This window comes from Triplophysa rosa, linkage group LG5, assembly GCF_024868665.1.
Source record: "Triplophysa rosa linkage group LG5, Trosa_1v2, whole genome shotgun sequence".
Classification (NCBI taxonomy): domain Eukaryota; kingdom Metazoa; phylum Chordata; class Actinopteri; order Cypriniformes; family Nemacheilidae; genus Triplophysa; species Triplophysa rosa.
Window position 1 is genome coordinate 1358616 of NC_079894.1, and position 23950 is coordinate 1382565.

The 23950-nt window shown below is 39.2% G+C and overlaps 2 protein-coding genes across 3 annotated transcripts; one reads left to right on the plus strand and one right to left on the minus strand.

The window, feature by feature from the left end:
- The first annotated feature begins 107 nt into the window (after positions 1–107).
- eif2b5 (eukaryotic translation initiation factor 2B, subunit 5 epsilon) lies at positions 108–10662 on the plus strand. The gene is made up of 16 exons (XM_057333637.1): positions 108–375; positions 861–985; positions 2274–2459; positions 2535–2712; positions 2940–3020; positions 3099–3176; positions 3254–3566; positions 3682–3827; positions 5774–5921; positions 6014–6115; positions 6205–6309; positions 7172–7262; positions 8474–8597; positions 8667–8792; positions 10052–10162; positions 10333–10662. Exons 1-16 carry the CDS (start codon positions 226–228, stop codon positions 10390–10392), a joined length of 2124 nt encoding a protein of 707 aa, XP_057189620.1. The 5' UTR covers positions 108–225; the 3' UTR covers positions 10393–10662.
- A 1437-nt stretch (positions 10663–12099) lies between these two features.
- Positions 12100–16356, minus strand: LOC130554221 (mitochondrial ubiquitin ligase activator of nfkb 1-A). 2 transcript variants are annotated; one of them, XM_057333732.1, is made up of 6 exons: positions 16280–16356; positions 16088–16183; positions 15682–15819; positions 13412–13499; positions 13215–13335; positions 12100–13059 (listed from the first exon to the last, which is right to left on the minus strand). In XM_057333732.1, the coding sequence occupies exons 3-6, from the start codon at positions 15796–15798 to the stop codon at positions 12576–12578; spliced, it is 810 nt and encodes a 269-aa protein (XP_057189715.1). In that variant the 5' UTR covers positions 15799–15819; positions 16088–16183; positions 16280–16356; the 3' UTR covers positions 12100–12575. The 2 variants fall into 2 exon arrangements, with proteins under 2 accessions (XP_057189715.1, XP_057189716.1); XM_057333733.1 differs by having other exon boundaries at positions 16088–16203; positions 16280–16337.
- Between the last annotated feature and the right edge of the window lie 7594 nt (positions 16357–23950).

Here is a 23950-nt window from a genome sequence, read left to right on the forward strand (position 1 = left end):
TACCGCGTAATTTTTGTCACGCTGAAAACAATAGATTCATATTTTTTTTGTTATTGTAAGGTTAGGTTCAGAGTTGGGGTAGGTGCAGGCGTTAGCTAAAGTAATTTATTGTAATTATATGGCGAGATTTCGCACCACTTCCGGCCATAGCTGTTTCCCTTCTAGCAACAACCTGCTCACAGCGATTCCTCTCGCTTGTTTCTTTCAGTTACACTACAGACACAAATGACAAACATGGCAGGCAAAGCAGGGAAGCAGAGCCGCGCTAGGAAGGCAGGAGCGGATCAGGATGAAGGAGAGCAGCCGCTGCAGGCTGTGCTCATCGCGGACAGTTTTAACCGCAGATTCTTCCCCATAACCAAAGATCAGCCGCGGGTATGTGAGAGAATCACATCACATCATCACAGTGAGCACATGCTGCTCTCTGGATCCTGGCGATCACTGTAATAGCGCACAAAACAACACCACAACTTATAAAACCGTGTTAGTATCATGGTATTCTTAGCTTAGCACTTAGCTTTTCCAAACATGTACTATGATATTTGAAATGGTAATCATTTAGTACCACATGAGTGAATGCATAATCATAACAGCTGATGTCATACTATGTAATACCACGTTGTGTTGGACATCATGAAACAATCCACGGCATTACTATAGTACTGGTAGTGTTTAACACTAGGTTACTTATTATAGTATTTTAATGTGGTGATTCATCATTACCATAATACACACATCAAAGTGTAATGCTTTTGTTTCTGCTTAATAATGTACAGTACCGCCACAGTATTGTTTTGTAAGGGTCAGCGTCATTTGAATGGAGATGTTTACACTGTTCTGCATGTGTTTGTCCCTATCAGGCTCTTCTGCCACTGGCCAACGTCTCTATGATCGACTACACGCTGGAGTTTCTGACCTCTACTGGAGTCCAAGAGACGTTCGTCTTCTGCTGCTGGATGTCCAAGAAAATCAAAGAGCACTTGCAGTGAGTAATTCAGTTCAAGTTTATTCATATAGCCTTGGTCAAGTACAAGAATCTAAAAGAATGTTAAGATATATCTAACATTTCACGAGTTACAGGCATGCAAATTAGGGCTGCATAACGATTAATCGCGACTAATCGTTTGCAGAATAAACGTTTTTGTTTACATAATATATGTTGGTGTACTGCGTATGATAATTATGTATATATAAATACACGTACATGCATGTACTGTATATAATTAAGAAAGATGTAACTTTTGATGTTTTATATTTATATATATAATCTATATTATATATACATATTAAATATATTTTTTCTTAAAATCATGCATCCATGTGTGCGTATTTATAAATACATAATTATCACACACAGTACACCAACATATATTATGTAAACAAAAACTTTTATTCTGCAAACGATTAGTCGCGATTAATCTTTACGCACCCCTAATACAGGTGTAAAAATAACACAAAAAGTGCTTTTTCCTCATTTTGGAACCGTCACCATTGGTATAAATGAGTGGATTGCTCAGTTACTATTCGTTGGTGGCATTTTATATTTTGGCTTTCGTCACTACTGATGTTGGTCCTGCTTCTGTAAAAATGTATCAAATTTGAGCCGGGAAAATTTGGTTGAGTTAACATGGAATGACCCAACAGCTTTACATAAAAAGATTAAAAAGGGGGAAAGTTATTATATGTGTCTAATCTTAAAGTCCCAGTGAAATTAAAAATGACAATTCTTATTTTTTCATGAAATATCGCAACGTTTATTGTAAATAGTTTATCAATGTGGGTCATTTTCTTTTTAAAATTTGTGCGCCCTCATAATCTTCAGTTAAAATCTGAAAGTGCACTTCCGTCTTGTAATGACTATCCATCTTAAATGACGTACGTTAGACGGCTTGGGCGGAGCATCCGTTAACTCCTCCCCTTCAACTGTCAATCTGCTGCCAGTTCCATTTCAAAATGCAAAGGCAGTTTTTATACATCCAATCAAATCGCAGAGAAAGATGAAAGCCACGCCCACTTTCCATTTCACCCGGAAATGCGTCAAAATACGGAAGTAAAAAGGATCGGCACTTCTGGTTCACGGGGACTGTAACAATGCCAATACAGCTAACATGGAAATGGCACATAAGCAGAAGAAACAACTGTAAGACAACTTGCATGCAAAAGGAATTTGCAGTAATACCATGATATCTGTCTTAGCAACACATACTCTTTTTATATAATAAAAGATCATAAACACAATCCAACGACTCAATGTTCTGCGTCTTATTGTACAGGAAGTCGAAATGGTGCCTGCCCACGTCTCCAAACACAGTTCACATCATCACCTCGGATCTGTACCGTTCCCTCGGGGATGTTTTGCGGGACGTGGATGCCAAGACGCTGGTCCGATCCGACTTTCTGCTGGTTTATGGTGACGTGGTGTCCAACATCGATGTATCGCAGGCGTTACAAGAGCACAAGTAAGTGTCGTGGTCAGTCCTGTCTATAAACAGGCTCTATGTATTAATGTGTCAGATGTGGTGCTTTCCTCAAAGGCAGCGGCGCAAAATGGAGAAGAACATCTCAGTGATGACCATGATCTGCAAGGAGTCCTCGCCCGGCCACAAGACTCGCTGTGAGGAAGATGACATCTTAGTAGCCATGGACAGCAAGAGCAAGCGTGTTCTTCATTACCAGAGAGCACAGAGCCTGAAGAAACTTCACTTTCCTATGGTGGGATATTTCGGTGACGTTTAGCAATGAATCACACAAAGGGTCATTTGAGTTCGCCTCAACCAAAACAGTCGATTTTAATAATTTGGGAGAATTGTGAGTTGCACCATCATGACGTGTTGCTTTGCGTTTTCTGTTTTCGAAGTGTCAAATCCTTGTTTTAAATTTCAGAATATGATATAAATGCCATTATTTGATAACAGTTGTTCCTTTTTTATTCCATACAGAACATTTTCCACAGTGGAAGTGATGAATTTGAAATTAGATATGATCTTCTGGATTGTCATATCAGCATCTGTTCTCCACAGGTTCGTGTGTGATTGAAATAGAAAAATGTTTGATCAAATGTGAAACGTCCGATGAAAAGTGACGATTTTGTCTCTTAGGTTGCTGAACTTTTCACCGACAACTTCGACTACCAGACGAGAAACGACTTTGTCCGTGGCATTTTAGTCAACGAGGAGGTACAAAACACAAGACACTTCAGAAAAGCTTGACGATAACGTCATACACACCTGTCTTATTATCCTTTTCCTTTCAGATCTTGGGAAACCAGATCCACATGCACGTCACTAAAGACGGGTACGGGGCTCGGGTGTCAAATCTCCTCATGTACGACTCCGTCTCCTCCGACATGATCCGACGCTGGATCTATCCCATCACGCCCGAGACCAACTTTGCGGGCCATGAAGGCCAGAGCTGTACTCACTCCAGACATAACGTGTACCGAGAGCCCGGGGTCAGTCTGGGCCACGGCAGCCAGATGGAGGAGAACGTGCTCATCGGCCGAAATACAGTGATCGGAGCCAACTGCACTATATCCAACACTGTGATTGGTGCAAACTGTGTCATCGGTACAGTATTGAATTGGTTTACTGCGTGTTTTCATACCATGAAAGTATGCCAATTTAAGTCGTTTTAGTTGTGAAAGTTTATTTGTTTGACACAACGTTTGCTTTGTCTACTTAGAGGACAATGTGATTCTGGACAGAGCTTATATATGGAACAGAGTCCATATTGCCAACAATGTAAAGGTCCAGCAGTCGGTTATCTGTGACGGTGTGGAGGTGAAACAGGGAGTCACTCTGAATGAGCAGTGTGTGCTCGCCTACAACGTAAGAAAATACAGCCTAAGGCCGTGTTCACACTTGACTTCTTTTTTTGACAAAGTAAAAAAAAACACTGTCTGCGTTTGGTTACAAATAGCAGCCGAACGCCATGACTTCGGAGGCAGCGTCTGTGCACGAAGGCAGCCCAGAGAAACATAGGCAGCGTAACGGAAGTCTACTTGAATTATAAACAGAGGGCGTCTTTGCAATAACAATCAAATATTTAAAAACTGCAATACTAATTTCTCGCTAGATATGCAATCAGAAGTCGTTGAAGTCAAAATTAAACTTACATTTATACAAAACTATGCTCCAACGGGCGTTTCGGCCGCTATTTAATTTTCTCGAGTTTGAGCCTTCTCGACCAATCACGTTCCTCGCATGTTGTTATGGAAATGACAGGTCTCTGTCATTGGTTAGCTGTGAAAAAGGAGCTTGACGTAGGGTGTTTTTTTCAGAAAAGTTGAACTTTTTTCAACCTCAAAAGACGCTCTGAGCTGCAGAAAAAGGCGCAGGCGTTTAAAAAAGCGCTCACGACGTTTTTTGAAAACACGGTTTACTCCATAGGATTATAATTTAAAACAGACGCTAGCAGCTTCAAAAAAGAAGTCAAGTCTGAACACGGCCTAATTTGACTGAAAATAATTTTTATCTGACTTCTAAAGAACACATGATGATGTAGTATAGAGAATGTGAAGCTGACGTCACGCGCTATAATGCATGTTGCAGTGGTGCTGCCATCTTGGGAGGATCATACTCCACTGCTGTTATTGTTTAGATATGTACAGTTACTTATTTTGTTTGATATATTGAGAAATCAAAAGTGAAAGAACCAGCGGCTTTTCCTGAACAACTCTGCGTAAAATTGCTAACATTCTTCCAAATATCTTCCTTTGTGTTCACCAGAACAACGAAATGTATGCATGTTTGAAACAGGGTGATTAAATGGTGACAGAATTTTCATTTTTGGGCGAAACCTCTTTTTAATATAATTTATAGTGTGTATGCCTATTTGTTTCAAGTGAAATGTTTTACTTTCATGTTTTAGACACACAAATATTAGTCCATCAATTCTGTCAAATCCATAAATCGCGATTAATCGATTCCAAAATAAATGTTTGTGTTATATGTGTGTGAGTGCGCGGCACGAATATTTATAGGTATATATAAATACACAAACGTACATGTATTTAAAGTCGGCATGAAATGGTAGTAGCGTTTGACTTTGTTCCGTATCGTGATGTATATCCGAGTGAAACAACTTCTGAAATAAGAAAAAATGTACGGCGGGACTTGCTTCCATTCATCGAGTACTGATTGGATTGTTGAAAGTTGGGCGTTGCCAACAAAATGGAGTCCGATTTGTAATCCAGTTGCAATCAGTCATTGAAGCCCCGCCCTCGCGCCATCCTTGTGATTAAAAGTGAAGAGAGATTGTTTCGAGGGGGGGATAAACGTTTTTGATTAAATATTGCTTTTTGCGTTTTTGATTAAGAATAATGATGTGCACGGATAATTAATTTGTAATAAATACTGCACCACTGTGTGAAACGATCAGTATGATCATTTTTAATTTCATGCCGAAATATGTGTAATGTGTGTCTAAATATTTGTTACGTATGTATAAGTGTGCATTTATATATACATACACGTCACACTATGTGAAGAGAGCTACACACACATGTACTATATAAACACAAACATTTATGTTGGAATCGATTAATCGCAATTAATCGTCGATTTCAGCACTAATTATTTTTAAACACATTTTTATGAAGCAATGTTAAGGGCGAATTAATTTTTCTGGCTGGTACTAACACAATCAACGCACATACAAGCTTAAATGTTTCTTTGATTTTATTTCTATTCATGTTTACAAAATGGGCGTTTAATGCAAAGACAAAAAGATGAGCTGCTTGCTCTGTTTGAAATCGGATGTTGATGATCCGCAGGTGGTTGTGGGTCCTGACATCACGCTCCCAGGTGGCACAGTTCTGTCCATGCATCACCCAGATGAGGAAGATGAAGATGATGATGACGATGAGTTCATGAGCGATGACAACGATGTCGGTCAAAATAAAGACAAAATCAAACAGAAAGGTTCGTTACCCTTTTATTTCCCCACATGTAGACAGTGGCACATTTTGAAACCTTCTTTTGTTTGTCATGACGTGTGTTCATCGTGTTGTCAGCGTTTAATCCAGCAGAAGTGGGTGCTGAAGGCAGAGGATACAGATGGAAAACCAGCAGCCTCGAGGATACGGAGGAAGATGAACTTGCTGAATGCATTTGGGGTGAGACGTCTGTCGTTTTCTAATAATACCACCTTAAAAGTTCCTTAAGAATCACATGAGGGAAATTCATGGTGTTTGCATTTCATCAGGCCTGGTGTTGAATCCCGACCCTGAGAGTGACAGCGAGAGTGAGGTCAGCGATGGGGCTGATGACGTGCCGTACTCCGCATCACCAGAACCGGATGATGTCAAAGGTGAAGAGTATTACACTAATACTTTTTAAAGGGGTCATATTTTATGGCTAAAACAAACATTATCGTGTGTATTTGGTGTAATGCAGTTATGGTTAAAAAAACACATTAGGTTTCACATACCATGCGTTACTGTTGCTCCTCTGTGCCTCGCCTTTCTGAAACGCCTCGATTTTTAACAAAGCTCATTGTTGTGAAAAGCGCTGTGTGCTCTGATTGGCCAGCTACCTTGTGCGTTGTGATTGGCCGAATACCTCAGGCATGTGGCGGAAATGTAACGCCCCTTACCATATTCTGAACATCAGCCTTCAAAGCATATTGACAGCCGAGAATGTCACCAGTACCGTGTGAGTTCAAGCCCGAATATGATCCAGAAAATGCATTTGACCAAGCGGATTAATCAACTTTGCCAGCAGAGCGTAACAGGTTTTATTTTTTGAAACTATTAGGTTTAACAATTAGCTAACTATAGCTTACGTCTTGAGCTGCCTTTGACGCTGTGTCTCGACGCAACGCGACAAAGTCAATCAAACATTATAACAAGGCATTTGTTGCATCCAGCGGGGACATCGTTAATGAATATAATGACTTATATTGATTTTTTTCGTGTAGCATCACGCAGTGGAGAACAGCCAGAGGATACGAGGCTGAATTCAGCTCGCAATGGATTCAGCCTCGTAAATATAAAACCATTTCTACATTTGTGATCGTAGGACCAACAAAAAGCTTACGTTTGAATAGTCAGTTGCAAATTCTTTAATAATGAAATCGTACTTATCGCGTCATATGACTCCTTTAAATTTTTAAATACTTGTTCGTTCTAATAAAATTCAAACCTGACAGTGTTTTCTTCACTCACTCACAGTGTTCCAGAATGAGGTTCATGGTACGTTACAGAGAGGGCTGGATGAGAACATTGGCTGTGACAATCTAGTTCTTGAGATTAACTCGCTCAAGTAAGTGAAGTGTGGATTGTTTACTTTTGCCTTAATGCACACTTTTAAAAGGGTTAGCACACAAACATCTGGCAGCCATCTATTTGATGTCTGCATTTACATCTGCAGGACATCGTTTGCTCATCTGCAATACGTCTCGGAGACGTCTGGTGTCAGACGTCATATAGACATCTAGAAGACGTCTGTAAGATGTTTATGATTTAGAATGGATGTAAAACTGCTCTAAGATGTTTAGCAAATGTTTTTACACAGCAGATGTTTTCCAGATCTTTAGCAGACGTCTTACTGTGCTACATGAAAATTTGGTTATTAATTCATCCTTGTGTCATTTAAACCCCCTCATGGCTTCTTTTGTTATTCAGAAGTAAATCGGGTTGTGTTCTTACAAAGGCGGTGAATTCCCTGATGGCACACTCCATCTGGCTAAATCCATCTGCATTTACATCTGCAAGACATCTGCAATACTTAGTTTTCTCATCTGAAATACATCTCGGAGACGTCTGTAATGCGTCTGCTAAAGATCTGGAGATCTGGAAAACATCTGCTGTGTAAAAACATCTGCTAAACATCTTAGAAAGAGCATTTTACATCCATTCTAAATCATAAACATATTACAGACATCTTCTAGATGTCTATATGACGTCTGACAGCAGACGTCTCCGAGACGTATTGCAGATGAGCAAACTATGTATTGCAGTTGTAAATGCAGACGTCAAACAGACGTAAGCCAGATGGAGTGTGCTATCAGGGTAAGGAAGGACACAAAAGATTGAAGAAAAAAACCTCCATGCAACTCATGTCATGCGTTCCACGTGTTCTGAAAATAAAGGAGTGGGTTTGGTGATAAACAAACTGAAATGTAATCCATTATTTTATGAAAGTCTTAATTTGTGCCTTTTCTTGCTGTGCAAGTGTACACAAACAACACAGTTTAGGAAGCTTGTTTTTCATCTTGATTTATTTCTGTAAAACATCTGTACAGAAACAACAATGCATTATTGCATTTTGTTATTTTTAATATTTTATTATGGTTATAAAGATTTCAACATCTTAAAGTTTGTGTCTACTCTCCTCTGTTGTGGCCTTGGCCGATGTATTCTGGTTGTTGTGACGCATTAAATATGAATCTTCCTCAACTCAAATGTAGTTCAGGCGTGGAGAATGCACATAAAATGGAATCAAAAAAACAAGAATGACTTTCTCTGTCTCAGGTATGCCTACAACATTACTCTGAAGGAAGTCTTGCAGATCTTGACCCGAGTGGTGCTTGAGTTTCCCTTCCATCAGCAGGGAGCTGAGATGACCACATCACAATACACCTCACATCTGCTGCCCGTGAGTTACCCCCAACGCCTCATTTAATACTTACAGTTGATGATAACTGACGGTAACATTTCCCCGCAGTTGTTGAAGAAGTGGGCGCCGGTCTTTAAGAACTACGTGAAGAGAGTTCAAGACCACATGGACTGTCTGGCATCCATAGAGGAAGTCTTTCTGGAGCGTGACGCTCATTGGGCAGCTTTAGTCAAAGTGAGAAGTTTTCATACGCACAGAAGCTGTGTTCTGAACAGATCCGATCAACTACTTTCTGCATTATAATGTATATATTTCTACGGAGCGCCTTTAGGGACATGGTGTTGGAAAAAAGCTTTTGCGTTATCTCGGAAAACTTTTGAGTTCTCCTGAGAAACATTGCGTCATCTCGCAAAACCTTTGCATTCTCTTGCAAACATACTTGCGTTATCTCGCAAAACATTCTGTGATTCCGGACAAACACGTTCTGTTGTCCCGCTCCGTACATTAACTATGAAGCGGTTCATTGTAGATTCCCGTGAGCTAAACGTTGTTATAACACAAATAACACATAATTCCTTAGACAAGGATCTACAACCTCGTCTTACTCAAAACGAGTCTTATAATATGAATTGATCTCTATACGAGCAGCAACATGGACAAGTCCGAAGGGACCGTCTGCAAAGTCGACCGACTGTAAACCCGAAAAGCGTTACTATAAAAATAGTCATTACGCACTGTAGTGTCACCAAATTGTCGGTTTACGCATGAATGCTCTCCTGCTGAATTTAAACTGGTTTTAGTTATACTGCAGTATGTAGCGCTGAAGTTTTTAGTAGCCTAATGATCTTCGGGTTTTGCACTTTGCAGACGATCCCTTCGGTCTTGTCTCAGCCGGCTGCCGCCTGAGATCAATACAAGGCTCGGTTTGTGGAAAATTAAGTTGTAGTTCATTGTTTACGTTACATAGAATGAGGTCATTTGTGTTAGAAGAACGTTTAGCTCACGAGTTATTGTTCCGGTAATCTGCGACTATTGACCAATGTTTTATGTACGGAGTATAGTCTCAAACTCTGCCAGCGGGACATTAAACATGAAGTGTTTGTCCGAACTCGCAGAATGTTTTGCGAGATAACGCAAATAAGTTTGCAAGAGAACGCAAAAGTTTTGCGAGATGACGCAAACGCTTTAAAAAATGTCCCGAAAGGGGTTCCGTATATTTCAGAATGTGAAAGATGAAATGGACAGATAACCTACAACCTTTGTGACCCAGAAGTAATAGCATCTGTCGGTTTTGTAACATTTCTTACACTGGCAAAATGTTTTAACACATTTCATAATAACATTTGATTCAGTAACAACTTTTCTCACAAATAAAATGTCAAGTAATGACGTTCAGGTAGTGTTGCATTGTACTGCTTGAAATCCTTTTGCATATACTGCATACGTAGTTCACAGCAGGCCGACTCATCCTTTCATGCATTTACATATTTGAGGTTCTGATGAACATGTACCAGCTGGAGATCTTGGAGGAGGACGCCATCATGCGCTGGTTCTCTCAGGCCGCCACCTCAGACAAGAGCAGACAGCTTCGCAAGAATCAAGGGGTGAGTGTCGCTCGATGTGAGAAAGAATAACACTTCAGATTTACTTCAGAGTAAGTTAAAGACACAAGGTTTATTTTTATGAACTGATATCTTCAGCAATTATAAAGGACCTTTATAGTTCTGTTGTAAAGATTGTTACATTATCTTGTATTTTGTGTCTTTGTTCACAGCTCCTGAAGTTTATTCAATGGCTAGAAGAGGCCGAGGAGTCTTCAGAGGAGGATGAATGAACATCTTACCTATCACGAGAACCTACAGTGATTCATAAACCCGTCTGATGGGTGAACATGTTTTCATGTTCTGCTGATTTAGTCTGCCATGGTTGACTGGATTTGAAGAAAGTTCGACGATTGTCCTTAAAAATTCAGTTGAAAAGAAACCTCCAGCGGTGTGTTTATGGGTCATAGCTTATTATTTGCTGTATGGTTGTAATGTATATTTAAAGACATGTATTGGGAAAGAATACCACAAGCTTCAATAAATTATGAATTTATATAGGTCTCTTGTTTTTTGCCAAGTGGAATGTTTATTTTTAAATGCCTTTTAAAGGAGCATCTCAAAAAAATTAAATATCATGGACAAGTTCTTTTGTAATCTAACTCCAATAAGCAAACTTTATTCTAGATTCATTACACACAAAGGGAAATACTTCAAGAGTTTTTGTGTGCGTTTTAATTCTGATGGCTACGACTAAAAATCTAGTTTCTCAACGAATTAAGACGTCTTAAGGAAAGGAGCTGTCACGTTCCTAAAGCCAAGTCCCTCCTGAACCAGAAACAACGACAGAAGCGTCTCGTCTGGGCTACAGAGAAAAAGAACTGGACCTGGACTTGCTCAGTGGTCGAAAGTTCTCTTCTCAGTTGAAAGTAAATGTTGCATTTCATTTGCAAATCAAGGTCTCAGAGTCTGGAGGAAAAGTGATGAGGCACAGAATCCATGTAGCTTGAAGTCCAGTGTTTCCACAGGCTGATGATTTGAAGAACCACGTCATCTGCTGGTGTTAGTCCACCGTGCTTTATCAAGTACACACATTTGAAGCAGTGATTCATGCAAAAGGAGCCCAACCGAGGACTGAGTGCATAATTTAACATACTTTGGAGATCTGGAACATTTCTATTTTGTAAATCATTTTTTGATTCATCTTTGAGAAAATATTCTAATTTGTCGTTGCCATCAGAACTAAAAGAAAAACTCGAAGTATTTCACTTTGTGTGCAATGAATATAATACATCTAGAATATAAGAAAGTTTGCTTTTTGGAGTTAAATTACAAAAGAAAAAACTTGTCCGTGATATTCTACATTTTTGAGATGTGCATGCATGTCCTGACTTCTGGGAACACTGACAACTGAATATAAAATCCAAACGTTTGTGCACAATAAACCAAAGAATGACTTTCTTTTCAAAATAAAACGGCCTTTTTTCTGGTATGGACATTAGCTCCTCACTGCAGAACGTGAGATAGTCTCCTCCCATTAAATTGCGATTGGTCGACACTGGATCCAGTCTCCTCCCACTGTGTCTTGATTGGTCGACAGATTTCTGCAGCAGTTTTGCCACATCACACGTCATACTCGTATTGTTGCGCTACCATTTCAGCATTGAGTCGTAACTAAAGTTATTCTTTTGACGGAAAACAAACTTACTATAGACAAACTTTATAAAAGTATTTTTAATAAACTTGCTGAAGACAAACTTTATTTATTAACCTATTTTTAATAAACTTGCTATAGACAAACTTTATTTATTAACGTATTTTTAATAAACTTGCTGAAGACAAATATTTATTAACGTATTTCTTATAAATTTGCTAAAGACAAACTTGATTTATTAACTTATTATTAATAAACTTGCTTAAGACAAACTTGATTTATTAATGTATTTTTAATAACATATTTTATTAGATTAAGGTTTAGGTTAACATATTTAACTGCGATCATTACTTACAGGCGTACATTTCATTATGATTACATTGATAAGAGCAAACGTTGGCGACCACGGGTTGCAACTTAACTCTCCAAATTGCGTATATAAAGTGGGAGGAGTTGGACCTGGATCCAACCTCGCCCCTGGATCATGTGTTTTGCAGTGAGGACCATCTCGGTATGGACCACCTATATCTCAGCTGATAGTCGAGCCTCCTATAATAAATTATTATTATTTTTTTTAATAAAAAACTTTAATAAAACCAAAGATTGCAGCACATAGTTGTTTATTTTCCTAGTGCGGCATGTTGCGTACATTTCATGATTCTTAAACATCTTAATCAAAAATCAGTATATTGTAAATCACAGCTTTAGCAGATTTCAATCAAGTACCCAGACATCCACCCACTTAAAAATCCACAACACATTTAAAACAGCACCACCCACTCAAAGTTAATCTGTTCTTGTGCGTGTAGTGATATGACTCAATCAGTTCTTCTTATCCTTGAGCCCAGTATGGATGAAACCAGCTAGCAGCGTGACCCCCGTGATGCCGAACAGCGCCGTCAGCCCTTTCCACATGTTGGCGCTGTTCTCGTGCCGCTGAATGAAGCTCTTGTAATCGCTGGGGATCAGGATGTAACTGCGACCGTCTCTGGGTGGCCGCAACTTCATGACCTTGTCCTGCTCCAGCACGAGCTCTCCGAACCCTGTGAGAAACGACCCGACCCGCAGCATCTCTTCGCGCTCCTCTAGAGCAACGGGCTTCTCCCCGCTGAACTCCTGGAGCATCATGTCCACCAGGCCCTCTTTAGCCTGTCGGAGGCGTTTGTGCACCCGCTCCAGGTAATCCCCGGCCGCCTCCAGAGGAGAATCCACATGGACGGAGACCTCGCTGATGTATGATCCAGGCTGGACCAGGCTGAAAGGCACCATGTTGTTGGTTTCCTTCTTGTTCACCGTTTTGGAGACCCTGTCCATGGACAGAGGCAGACAAGCTTTTACTGTGCATTATATTTACAAGTCACTGACTCCGAGAATGCCGTTTCGCTATATTCACACTATATGTCATGGCCTATCATGCCTTTTTGGGTAAAAAGCAAAATTATGATCGATATGAACGTTTACCATGATTTCATCATTGAGTTCCAATACTTCCAATGCTCCAGCACAGTAATTTTTTGTATGACACCATGACACCGTGGTGCGTATTGGCTGGAAATGGGCTCTCCGTTAGCCTGCACCAAACCTGTGAAATCAAGATGCGTCAATGTGGACGTTTCACTGCAGGGGGAGATATTCAACACTCACTGCCATGTACACACCGTCTACAGCAACATAATGAAGTCTTTTGTGTGGGGTTGCGTTCAGTATTCTGAGCAGGTGATGGTCCGGCTGAAAGTGTGGGATCTCCTAGAAAAATGATGTGTAGACAAGAAACAAATATGATACACAAATTCGAGTAGCTCTAAAATGAAAAAATCTTTTAAAAACCCTTTTGTAAAAGTGTGCATACGCACAGTCAAGACCGTTGTTGTTTACGTCAGGTCTGTGATCTTTAAAGGTGCCAAAGAATTCACTGATACAATATGTTAAATTGTTCTCTGATATCTACATAGAAGGTATGTGGCTTTATTAAGTGCCAAATTTATCCAGAGACCGTTTTACATGTCCATTTACAACCCCAGGATTTCTCCCTAGAATGAAAAGGTCTGTTTTTACCTTATTTGGAAGGGTCATGAATATTAATGTTGAGCTCTGCTCTGATTGGCTGTTTCGCTGCGCCGGCTCATGCCACTAGCTCGCACAGCAAACAGATCACTACTGTCAGACGTGAAATGGAAGAAGTGGATTAGATCACTGCTTACGGCAGGGGTTCTAATGGCAATATAGTCGGAATTGCCCCCTTCTTAAATCACTATCAAAACGCTGAGCGAAGCCTGCTTGATATTGTCCCAGGTTCGAAGAACTGTCCCTTTCACTTTCGTCACGTGACTCTCGCTGCTCTGTGCTTCAAATTGCATTGTAAACAAATACAAACAAGGTTTAAGGGGCATATAAACTCGCACGATACAGACCAGACGCGTCAGACTTGATAACTGCCCAGCTCGTGCTGTATAACGAAGACGTGTCTCTGCGCAGCTCGCGTCTCACTTCATAACGTCGCGGCTTGTATAAAGAAGACAACGATGTCATCGTCCATCGCGAGGTTTCCCTGTAGACATCGTCCGATGCCAATTTGGTAGACATCGCTCAACCCTACTCACAATACGCCCTTTTCACATGACGTCACGCATCTTCCGTTCTGCCGCGAAGCAGTGTATCGTTACTTCCGCTAGCACTCCAGTTCATAAGGTGGCGGTAATGCACCTATAAGCTGGTTTGCCAACCGCCAGTAAAACTCACGAAGAAGAAGCTACTTCCGCTAGCACCTCAGAATGGAGTTTACCAAGTCCCTTGCACATCTGCCACAAATACGTCTAGATGATGTACAACGTCTTGCAGACAAATTTTTGCTAACGACAAGATCAAAGCTAGAGAAAGGATACAAATTCTTCATTGAACAGTACCTGTTTGATTATGAAGGTAAGTGTTTTGTTTTCTTTTTGTGTTAGCGAAGGTGCTAGGATAAGTACTTCAATACGTGTTCTGTCAGTTTTTTTCCCACTGTTGTTAAATTCCAGCGCGACAGCAAAAACGGAAGTTCTTCTTCTTCTTCTTCTTCTTGTTTGTTGCAAGACGGATGTTATGATACACTGCTTTGCGAAAAGGCGGAAGTTAAGTGACGTCATTGTGAAAAGGGCCTATACCTGCAGATCTTCCGATGTTTTGGCTGTGCACGTCCAGCTGGAGTAGAACATGGGCGGGTATATGCAACGTTGGGGGTGTACATCCCGACTGTAACGTCACAGTCGGTGTTATGTTGGGATTGGCCAGTTTTTCACTGGTCTTTTGCATGCACAAGATTTACACAAGGAGAAAACAATAGTGTTTGAGGCTCACGATGTGTCATGTCCATGTACAGACTAGACATGTGCACGGTTAATCGCGGTTAACACTAAATCCTGCTGAAATCGAGCTGGCTGCGAGTATGCAAGGCATCGATTATTTTATTGATACGTAGCTCGTCCGTGACGCACGGTTCTGGGATCAGTAGAAATGCTGCTCGATCTAAAAGCAGTGCGAGTTTGAGTCGCTTATAACGTGCATTTGAAAAAGCAACACCCGTCAAACATGATCATTATAAATATACTTTATTATCATAAAAATACCTGATGGGCTTGAGGATCAGTGATAAAAACATGTCCTTAGGCATTTCCTAGAACTACGTGTGTTATGGTCTTCTTCTGCAGTGCCTATTTGGAGTTTCTGCACGAGAGCGCCCTCTGGCTTTCGGATGCAGCAGCATTTTCCCGTACTTCACTCACAAGTTGTGCATAAATCACGTGATATATATTTTCGGTTAATCGTGCACATCCCTAGACCTCTTATTATTCATCTATTCATCTATAAGTAAATACAGTTTGCATTCTATGGCACCTTTAACAGCGCGTATTGGTTTTATCTGAGTGTTTTGCAGGCAGAAGCACATTACCTTCAGCTTCTGTGTTTCTTGTTTTTTATCCTTGTACAGCTTATAAAACACTGCGGAGAAAGCCAAGCTGGATCCAGCACATATGACCGTCAATGGGCTGAGGAATGTGTCACTCATTTCTGCTCTGAAGAGACAGATCTACGGGCCACGTAGATGTTAAGAGGTTAATAACTGTTACAAACAACAGCGTTTAAAAGTAAACTTATTAATATAGGCAAACAAGGAAGTAAAATGAGTCAAAGCAGTTTCGTTGACGAGCAGAATGTAGTTTCGCTTTCATTGATTCTCTAGATATCGCAGTGTAACAATATAACATTGTTTGCAACAAAAGCATCTTAATCTCAATGCATCTGTTGACTTCATGTCGTTACGTCAGAACAAAACACACAGTAACAGTGTAACTCACCAGGTAAGACGACAGACAGGTGAGGGCAGACACACGCGAACAGACCTCAGCTCAGTGAAAGTAAAACTTGAGTTTCGATGAATCAGGAAACCACAGCTGCATGAAAAAACAGAAGACTGTGGAAGACATATTCTGTAACGTTTAAGATATCAACGTGCACACGGTGACACTTTTCAGTACTCATCTTCTCACCTGTCGCGAGATCAGTTTGTTATTGAATCCGCCATCATTCGTGCTGTGTGGCGGTGTGCATCATGATGTCCACGAGAGGGCGCTGTTGACAAAGAAAAGATACGTCTGTGAAAGTTCAATCGAGTCATGTTTTGTAAAGTATATAAATACGTTAAATTCACTGTTTATATGAATAAACGAATACATTTTACTAAACAAAACATCCTACTTCCTTTTTAAAGAAAGAAAGCACAAGCTCGCTTTTATGCTAACCCGAAACAAAAAGAAGTTTGTTATGATACAACAAAGCACGTGTTGAAGACACACACCTGTGGTGACTCTGCTTGGACGCCTGTGTGAGCTATACGTCCAAAACACCTGGACGCCAACTTCATAAATGTTGATGCAAAAATATTAATTCGTTCTAAAAAAAAACATCGACTATTTGTTATTTAATGACATGCAGCTAAATGTTCTTAAGATAAGTTCCTTCAGTTCCAAATACACTTTGTATAAATATACAATAGAGGTGCATTATAGGTACACAAATACTTGTGTAATCGCATGATGCCAACAAGTGGATTTCTCTCATTATTTTGTGGACAGCGCGCCTTATTTGGTTGCCAGGCCTTTGTGTGTGTCCGTCTCCATGGCAACGTTCAGATGTTCATGGAGTCCACAGCAGAGACCTCACAGGAAACTCCTCTTACTGTGAGGTCACGTCCTGTAGGTCTCTGTTCATCCACAACAGGATGCCACGAGCTATTCTTCTTCTATCTGGCTCTTAACAAAACTATGCGTTGGCCCCCATGTTTTTCACATCGACACAAAATGTTAGCTACAGAAAGTCACAGGGCTTAAAATGTTCCTGTAGCATCCGTTTGTGTTTACGACACTGCTTTACAAAACGAATGACTATAATCTATGTGCATCCTGTTGTTGTTGGTTTGTTTCACAAGGATGAATTTGGCGAACTCATTTTCTAACTCTCGACTTCTGCAATTTATTATCAGGGTTGTAAAATATATTTACGATCACACAATTGTTACGGATGTCAAGGATAAACCTGATGACAGATATTTATACTGTCATTCATTTATTAGATGTTCATTTACGTTACCAAACACAGCGTTGTGTAATGTTAGTCAGGACAATAAAAGCAGAGATACGACATGCGCCTCTTTGAAGAAGGAAATATAGATATTGTACAGTACAGGTATGACTTGTATTTGGCTGGTTTTGACCGGTTCTGTGAACTGAGGAACTCCCAAGAATGTTGTAGCGCTCATAAGGAACCATCTCCAGAACAATGTTACAACATGATATACAATGATTCATGGAATCGATTTTTACAAACATCTTCTGAGAAGAGACGCTTGTCAATGATTACATGTAAGGGAAGGCGTGGTCAAGTTTTTCTAGAAGCTTAAAATCGCCTTCAGTAATGAAAATGTTCAATGTTTACCTAAAACATTTCTGGACTGCTTTTGCCATTTTTACAGAAAGACTACTGTATATTATCACGTGCTGTTGTTCTATACAGAACGAATAAACTTTGCGTACTCGATGTCAGATTTGGTTTGTTGTTTTATTACGATCTGATGAATGTTATGTCGTCATGTTTGTCACAAACTAATTGTTCAGAGCCCCAGTCACCATGACAGTATATCATCCGTCTAGTTGAACGTTTACTTGAATTGTTCTAAATTCAAATGTCGTGGACAATAACTTGACTAGATGGACTGGGAGATTAATGTTAATGTTCATGTCACTAAATATAGTTTGTGGTAACAATTAGACTTACACTTTTAAGTTGAACCCGGTCTGTGCACCAGATCAATGGCATCTTGTTCCAACACTAAATTCTATGACATCATTAAAAGTTTCTGTGAATTTCCTTCATCTCCACTATATAATCTATTTTCAGACACTCGAGACACAGCAGTTCTCAGAAGTTCTCGGGCTTGGTAAATGTTTTCTGAGAAGAGCGTCTTGGATATCTCATGTCCTGACGAGATAAAAATAAAGTACAAAGATCACCTTCAACACTGTTTTAACAGTATTTCGACCCTTGAGGCATGACATGCACATTATGTTACTCAAAATAACGTCCGACCTTTTTCTAAGAACTAAGCATCACATTAACTGATATGTTAACAGTGCTTGAGTAGTTATATTGCTGGGAGTGTCGAGAGGTGACCTCTCCAGGTGGCTTAGTTTCTGCTGGCCTTGACTTGTTTCCTTTATAAACAGGAAATTCAGTAAAGAGCGACAGAAGTGTCCTTCAAGCGAGAGAGCTGAACAGGGAGTTTCTCTAGTTCTTCTAGTAGAGCACTGTATAGCACACAGACTTATATAATGTATCGCTCAAACTATAAAGAAACTTTGGATGAAAACGTTGGCCAAACACAAACACTCTCAGTTTATATTTGTGTTAGTAAAAGAACAAATCAACGGATGTTTGCTCGACTGTGGAAAACATTGAGAAACCACTCTAGTTTTGCCTTTAAGTACAAAAAGGTTCTTCGATGCCATAGAAGAAACCCTTTGGTTCCATAAAGAACCTTTAACAGCCGAAGAACCTTTCTGTTTCACAAAAGGCTCTTTGTGGCGAAAAAAGGTCCTTCAGATTATAAAAAAGTAAGAAAGAGATGGTTCTTTAAAGAACCTTTGACTGAATGGTTCTTTGTGGAACCAAAAACGGTCCTTCTATGGCATCGCTGTGTAGAGGCACCTTTATTTGTACACTGTAAAAAATGATTTGTTGTTTTTTGTTGTTTCAACTTAAAAAAATAAGTTACCTGGTTGCCTTAAAATTTTAAGTTAGTTCAACTTAAAAATATTAGTTCACTTAATGAATTTGTTGCAAACCCATTGTGTTGACTAATATTTTTAAGTTGAACTAACTTAAAATTTTAAGGCAACCAGGTAACTTATTTTTTTAAGTTGAAACAACAAAAAACAAATCATTTTTTACAGTGTAAGAGTGTATTCCATATTTCTGCATAGAAAATGGCAATTCCAAGTGTCTGTTGAATCTCAACTGAAACAAAACTCAGGAATGACAGGAAAGTCACCCAACAGCAATGTGAAAGACTGAGAGAATGCAAAGACGCATGGAATGTGTGAACCCCCTCCCCAGAGCAAAGGTATGTCCAAAAGACGCCTGTTCTATGGAAGCTCATTTTGCTACAGTTTTGCTTGGCTATCTTTAACATATATAATCAATCCGGGGAATGCATGTTCATTTTAATTTTGCAACGTAAAGAGCATTAAAATATGCATTTCAATTAAATATTAAAAGTGTAGGAACTGATTCATGTAAATTATATGATATTATTGAATTTTCATTTTGCACCTAATGTTGCACATACTATGTTATTTCAAATGTATATTTAAATACGTAGATGCATTGTTATTTTAAATTGCATTTAAATTTTAAAATAGCTACCAACATGCTTCCATACTTTTCTACGTCTTTGTGGGCATTGAAAACGAGTCCCTTTAGGAGGCAAAAGTCTTTTTCTGATGTCATGCATCACAGTACAGTCAAATAGTGTCACAAAAAGCCACGGTTTGATTGGCGTCATTCACGTCCGGAGCACAATGTGAAACAAGTAATGTCAAAGGTGTAGTTGGGGGTTTGTCCGAACCTTTATGAGCAATATACTACACATACAAAGAACCACAGGTCAGCATCTGCCTGCTGATACTCCAACGTCTGGTGAACCCGTGTGATGATTTTAGTCCCACAGAATGAGTGACAAATCCCTCATCGTAACATCTCGGGGTGTTGATGGACGTGACCCGTGTTATTCATGAACACATGCAGTTTCTTAAACAGACTCTTTAAAGCTCATTTCATTACGGTGGATCTCATTAGAATCTGTGACGCATTTGGTCAGACATAAGATAAAAGACTTTTATTCATTCCAGGAGAGCTTCAATAAGGATGATTTAAGGTTCAAGAGTCAATATGACAATCCTTTGCTCACGTGGACAGATGCGAACGAGCTTTTTATGTTCTCATTTTATCAAGACTCACTTCTTATACATGTTTGACTTAAAAAATAAAGAACACGGACCATCACATGAAACTTTAAAATCTCACTTCAGTAAATGTGTGTATAACATTTCACTTTCGTCCTATGCACCTCTGCAGGACTATGCATGATTCTGTATCATGTGTAAGCTAATTCAGATACATGTATTTTACAAAAACATTTACTCTGTCTGTGTAATCTTTTTGTTCTGGGAAAGATTCGGCAAAAGCTTATGGCACTTTTTATAATTAAGGTACAAAAAAGGGTCTAAAACTTTATAAAAATCATGTTTTTTATGGTCAAGTGGAGGTGCTTAGCTTTCAAAAATGAATTGATTCATAAATCAATTCGTTTTTAAGAGAGCGTTTACTGGAAAATGTGATGCAATTAAATCCCCATTTGTTTAGGGAAAGCCATTCCACAGTGCCAACGTCCATCTTTACATTCATCCTTAAGTGAACTTGGAGCTGTATTGCAGAATTATTGAATGTATAATGTGGAAACTGTGAGGATTATCCAGCAGATCAGAGTGCACTTAACGCAAGCGGTTAAGGCTGTTGCGCACCAGTCTTGTCTTTCATTAAGTCCATTCAGACAACATGCTCGGTCATCCGCGTATAAACTCTCGTACACAAGACGATGCTTGATCGTGCCACACATGGAGCGTGCTGTGTTCTCGCTGGCAGCCGCTGAAAACAGAAGGTGTGGTGATGTGAGACACGTGAGGTCTCAGCACAGGGACACGTGGATCGGCGAACACGCACCACCTCTGATGGCCTGAGCACATACGGCTCAAAGATGAGGTGAGAAATAACAAACGTCACCAGCAATTTAAAGCTCATTATCAAGTCACAGGTTTCCACCAGAAAGCAAGTTTGAAAAGTGACGACTGTTGCTAGGGAACACATTTGGTGAACTTGTTTCATCCTTTCACAGAACGTGATTAAGTGATGTTGCTTTGAGAATCCCCAGCGGTCCACTGGTTTGTGCCTAAAGTGTCATGATGTAGAGAACAGGACATCATCATCATCCCCGAACTATTGCGTCTCTTTGAGGGAACAGAGTGTTTGGTGTCATTTTCAAAGGCACTTGGGTGAAAATGTAGAGTTGTGGTGCATGTGTTCATGTGGTGCTGATGGGAATCAACAGGTTCCAGTCTGAAACGTCTTTTAAAAATAAATCATGTTCATTTGTTGTGCTGGTGTAGGCTTAAAACATATGTTAAGAAAAGAGACCCCAAGAAGAGGTTCAAACAAAACAGTATTAAACACAAATAAAAACATATTTTATTTAGAATAACTATTGGCTTATAACATGACAACGCTGGAATGATCCAAGTAGTCATTTAAAAAACATTCTCGAGGCATTTTTAATGTACAATTTAATCAAATGTAATAAAAAAACAAGATTTTCACCTATACTGTTGCGCTTGTGTATATGGTTGAGTGACAATAAAGGGATTTGATTTAATAATGTATATCAAATAAATATAAATAATGTCCTAATATGTATATCATGTGACTATATTGCTAACATCAATAAATACATTTCAGTCATTTATATTTTAGTTGAAAGTGTGAACATTTATAGAAAACCAAAAAAACGATTTCGCCCAAAGATGTAACTATATTTGAAGAGTTTGGCTTCAAAATGAGATAACTTTTGTTATTATGTTATCATGTTTTTATTGTGTTAGTTAGCTGTATTTGTTGAGTTATTATGGCTTAAATCAAAACAAACCGTCTGCAGTTTGATTGATATGAATTGGAATGCACAATAAAAAAACATGATTTTTGTCTTGCCACTATTTTGTAGTATATTTTGAAACATGAAGGTATATTTTTAATTTTCAGCTGTGCTTTAACAGGCACATGTGGCCAAATTGGACGTGTAGCAGGATTAAACCCTGTTAGCAGTGATCGTTTGTCTCTGTTCATCTGTGTCAGTTACTTTTTATGGCCAATGTGCTTTGAATCTATTTTTACAGACAGTTTATTGGCTCATTTACTCGCAGCTTTCTACCTGAATCACTGCTCAGTGATTTGCCCATAATGACAGCCACTTTATCTTCCTGTCACAGCGGCTGACAATCCATCAGATCACGCGTGACGGACAGATCAATCAGCCAGCACATTTCTAATACACGTGCATTCCACATGACAATCAATAGCTCTTGAACGTGCCACAGCTCTCAAAAGAACATGATGTTCAAACGCTTATTGGTTCAAAAGGTTTGATTATTTAGGGTACAATATGATGTGCCAAAATATAAACTATATGCCCTCATAAAAGTGTGGATGAAGGTTTAACTAGAGTTTTGGGTCTACCATAGATAAAGTTATATGGATAACGTTTAAGTTATAAATCGTATTTCCTTACTATGTTTGGCGGAAATGTACTGCAAGTGAAAACCACCATAAAATCCTATTACAAGAAGAATCGATGTTTCTCGCCACTGGGTTCAGTATGTTTTTACAGTATGTGTGATCCAGTCATGAACAAGTAAACATGTTTGCATGGCTTTATGTGTCCGAACACCACAGCTGCACTTGTCATGAGGAAGTTGAAACAAAGCCCCAGACAGACGGGAAATGATGTCCATGGCTCAGAAAAACAAAATTCCTTTTCTGTCCTCGGCTGCTCTGGAAGATGTTTCGCACAAATCAGTTAGTCTGTTCAGCTTTCAGAAACATTGCACTCAATGCAGTGACTAAACAGGCATGTTATTGATTATTGATGACAGTCTGGTGGTCTAGACACGCCGGCGGCCGTAAAGTAAACTGCCTTTAGTAAAGGGTCAGAATTCTTTGTGTAGTGAAGTGTGAAAGTCAAAAGCAATACAGGCATAATCGATACAACGCTTTGCAGCGCTTATTTATAGCTTGAAATATTCCTGGTTTCTGTAAAAAAAAGAGAGACACTCAAATCTTACATTACTGCATGTAAAGTGTCCAACAGTCAAATTTGCCAAAATTCCATAAATGTGTATTACGTCTTTGTTTCACTTTTTCATGGCTCATTGTGCACTCCTAATATATGGAAAAAAATCTGCAGGAATGAAAAAATCCCCAAAACACAAATTAACGTTATAGTTCATTAGTCCTATAGGGAACATGTGACACTGTTTGATTATTGCTGTGCAGAAGAATCATTTAAATAACATGAACAAAACCAGGAATAATGGGTCAAAATCAAACCTGCGCTGTCTACTTAAAAACATTACTGCTGGCTAATGACTTTCATTTTATGAACGCGTTGTACCAATAAAAAATGTGTAATTGTTATTCATTTGTTCTATTATGCACACAGAGAACATGGCACATGGCGTGGTCAGTCCTCTCTTGTGGCTCATGATATTAACTAAGCTGGCATTTCCTCACGTGTAAACTTCATCTGTGTTCATTTGCGTAAGTTTTGCACGTTTTTTTTAAAGTAAATTTTACTTGAAATCTTTTGTAATGTTTTTCACACCTAGTAAATTTGACTTATTTTTTGTGTCAAGTTTTTGCACGCAGTTTTTTTTAGTAAAATTTTTGTGAACAAATAACACAAAAATTAAGTACATCTTACTTGTATTGTTTTTTTTTACAGTGCAGTTTAATCGTAGAGGGGGGTGTACTTTACTGCACAAGACAGTAGAAAAAGAAAA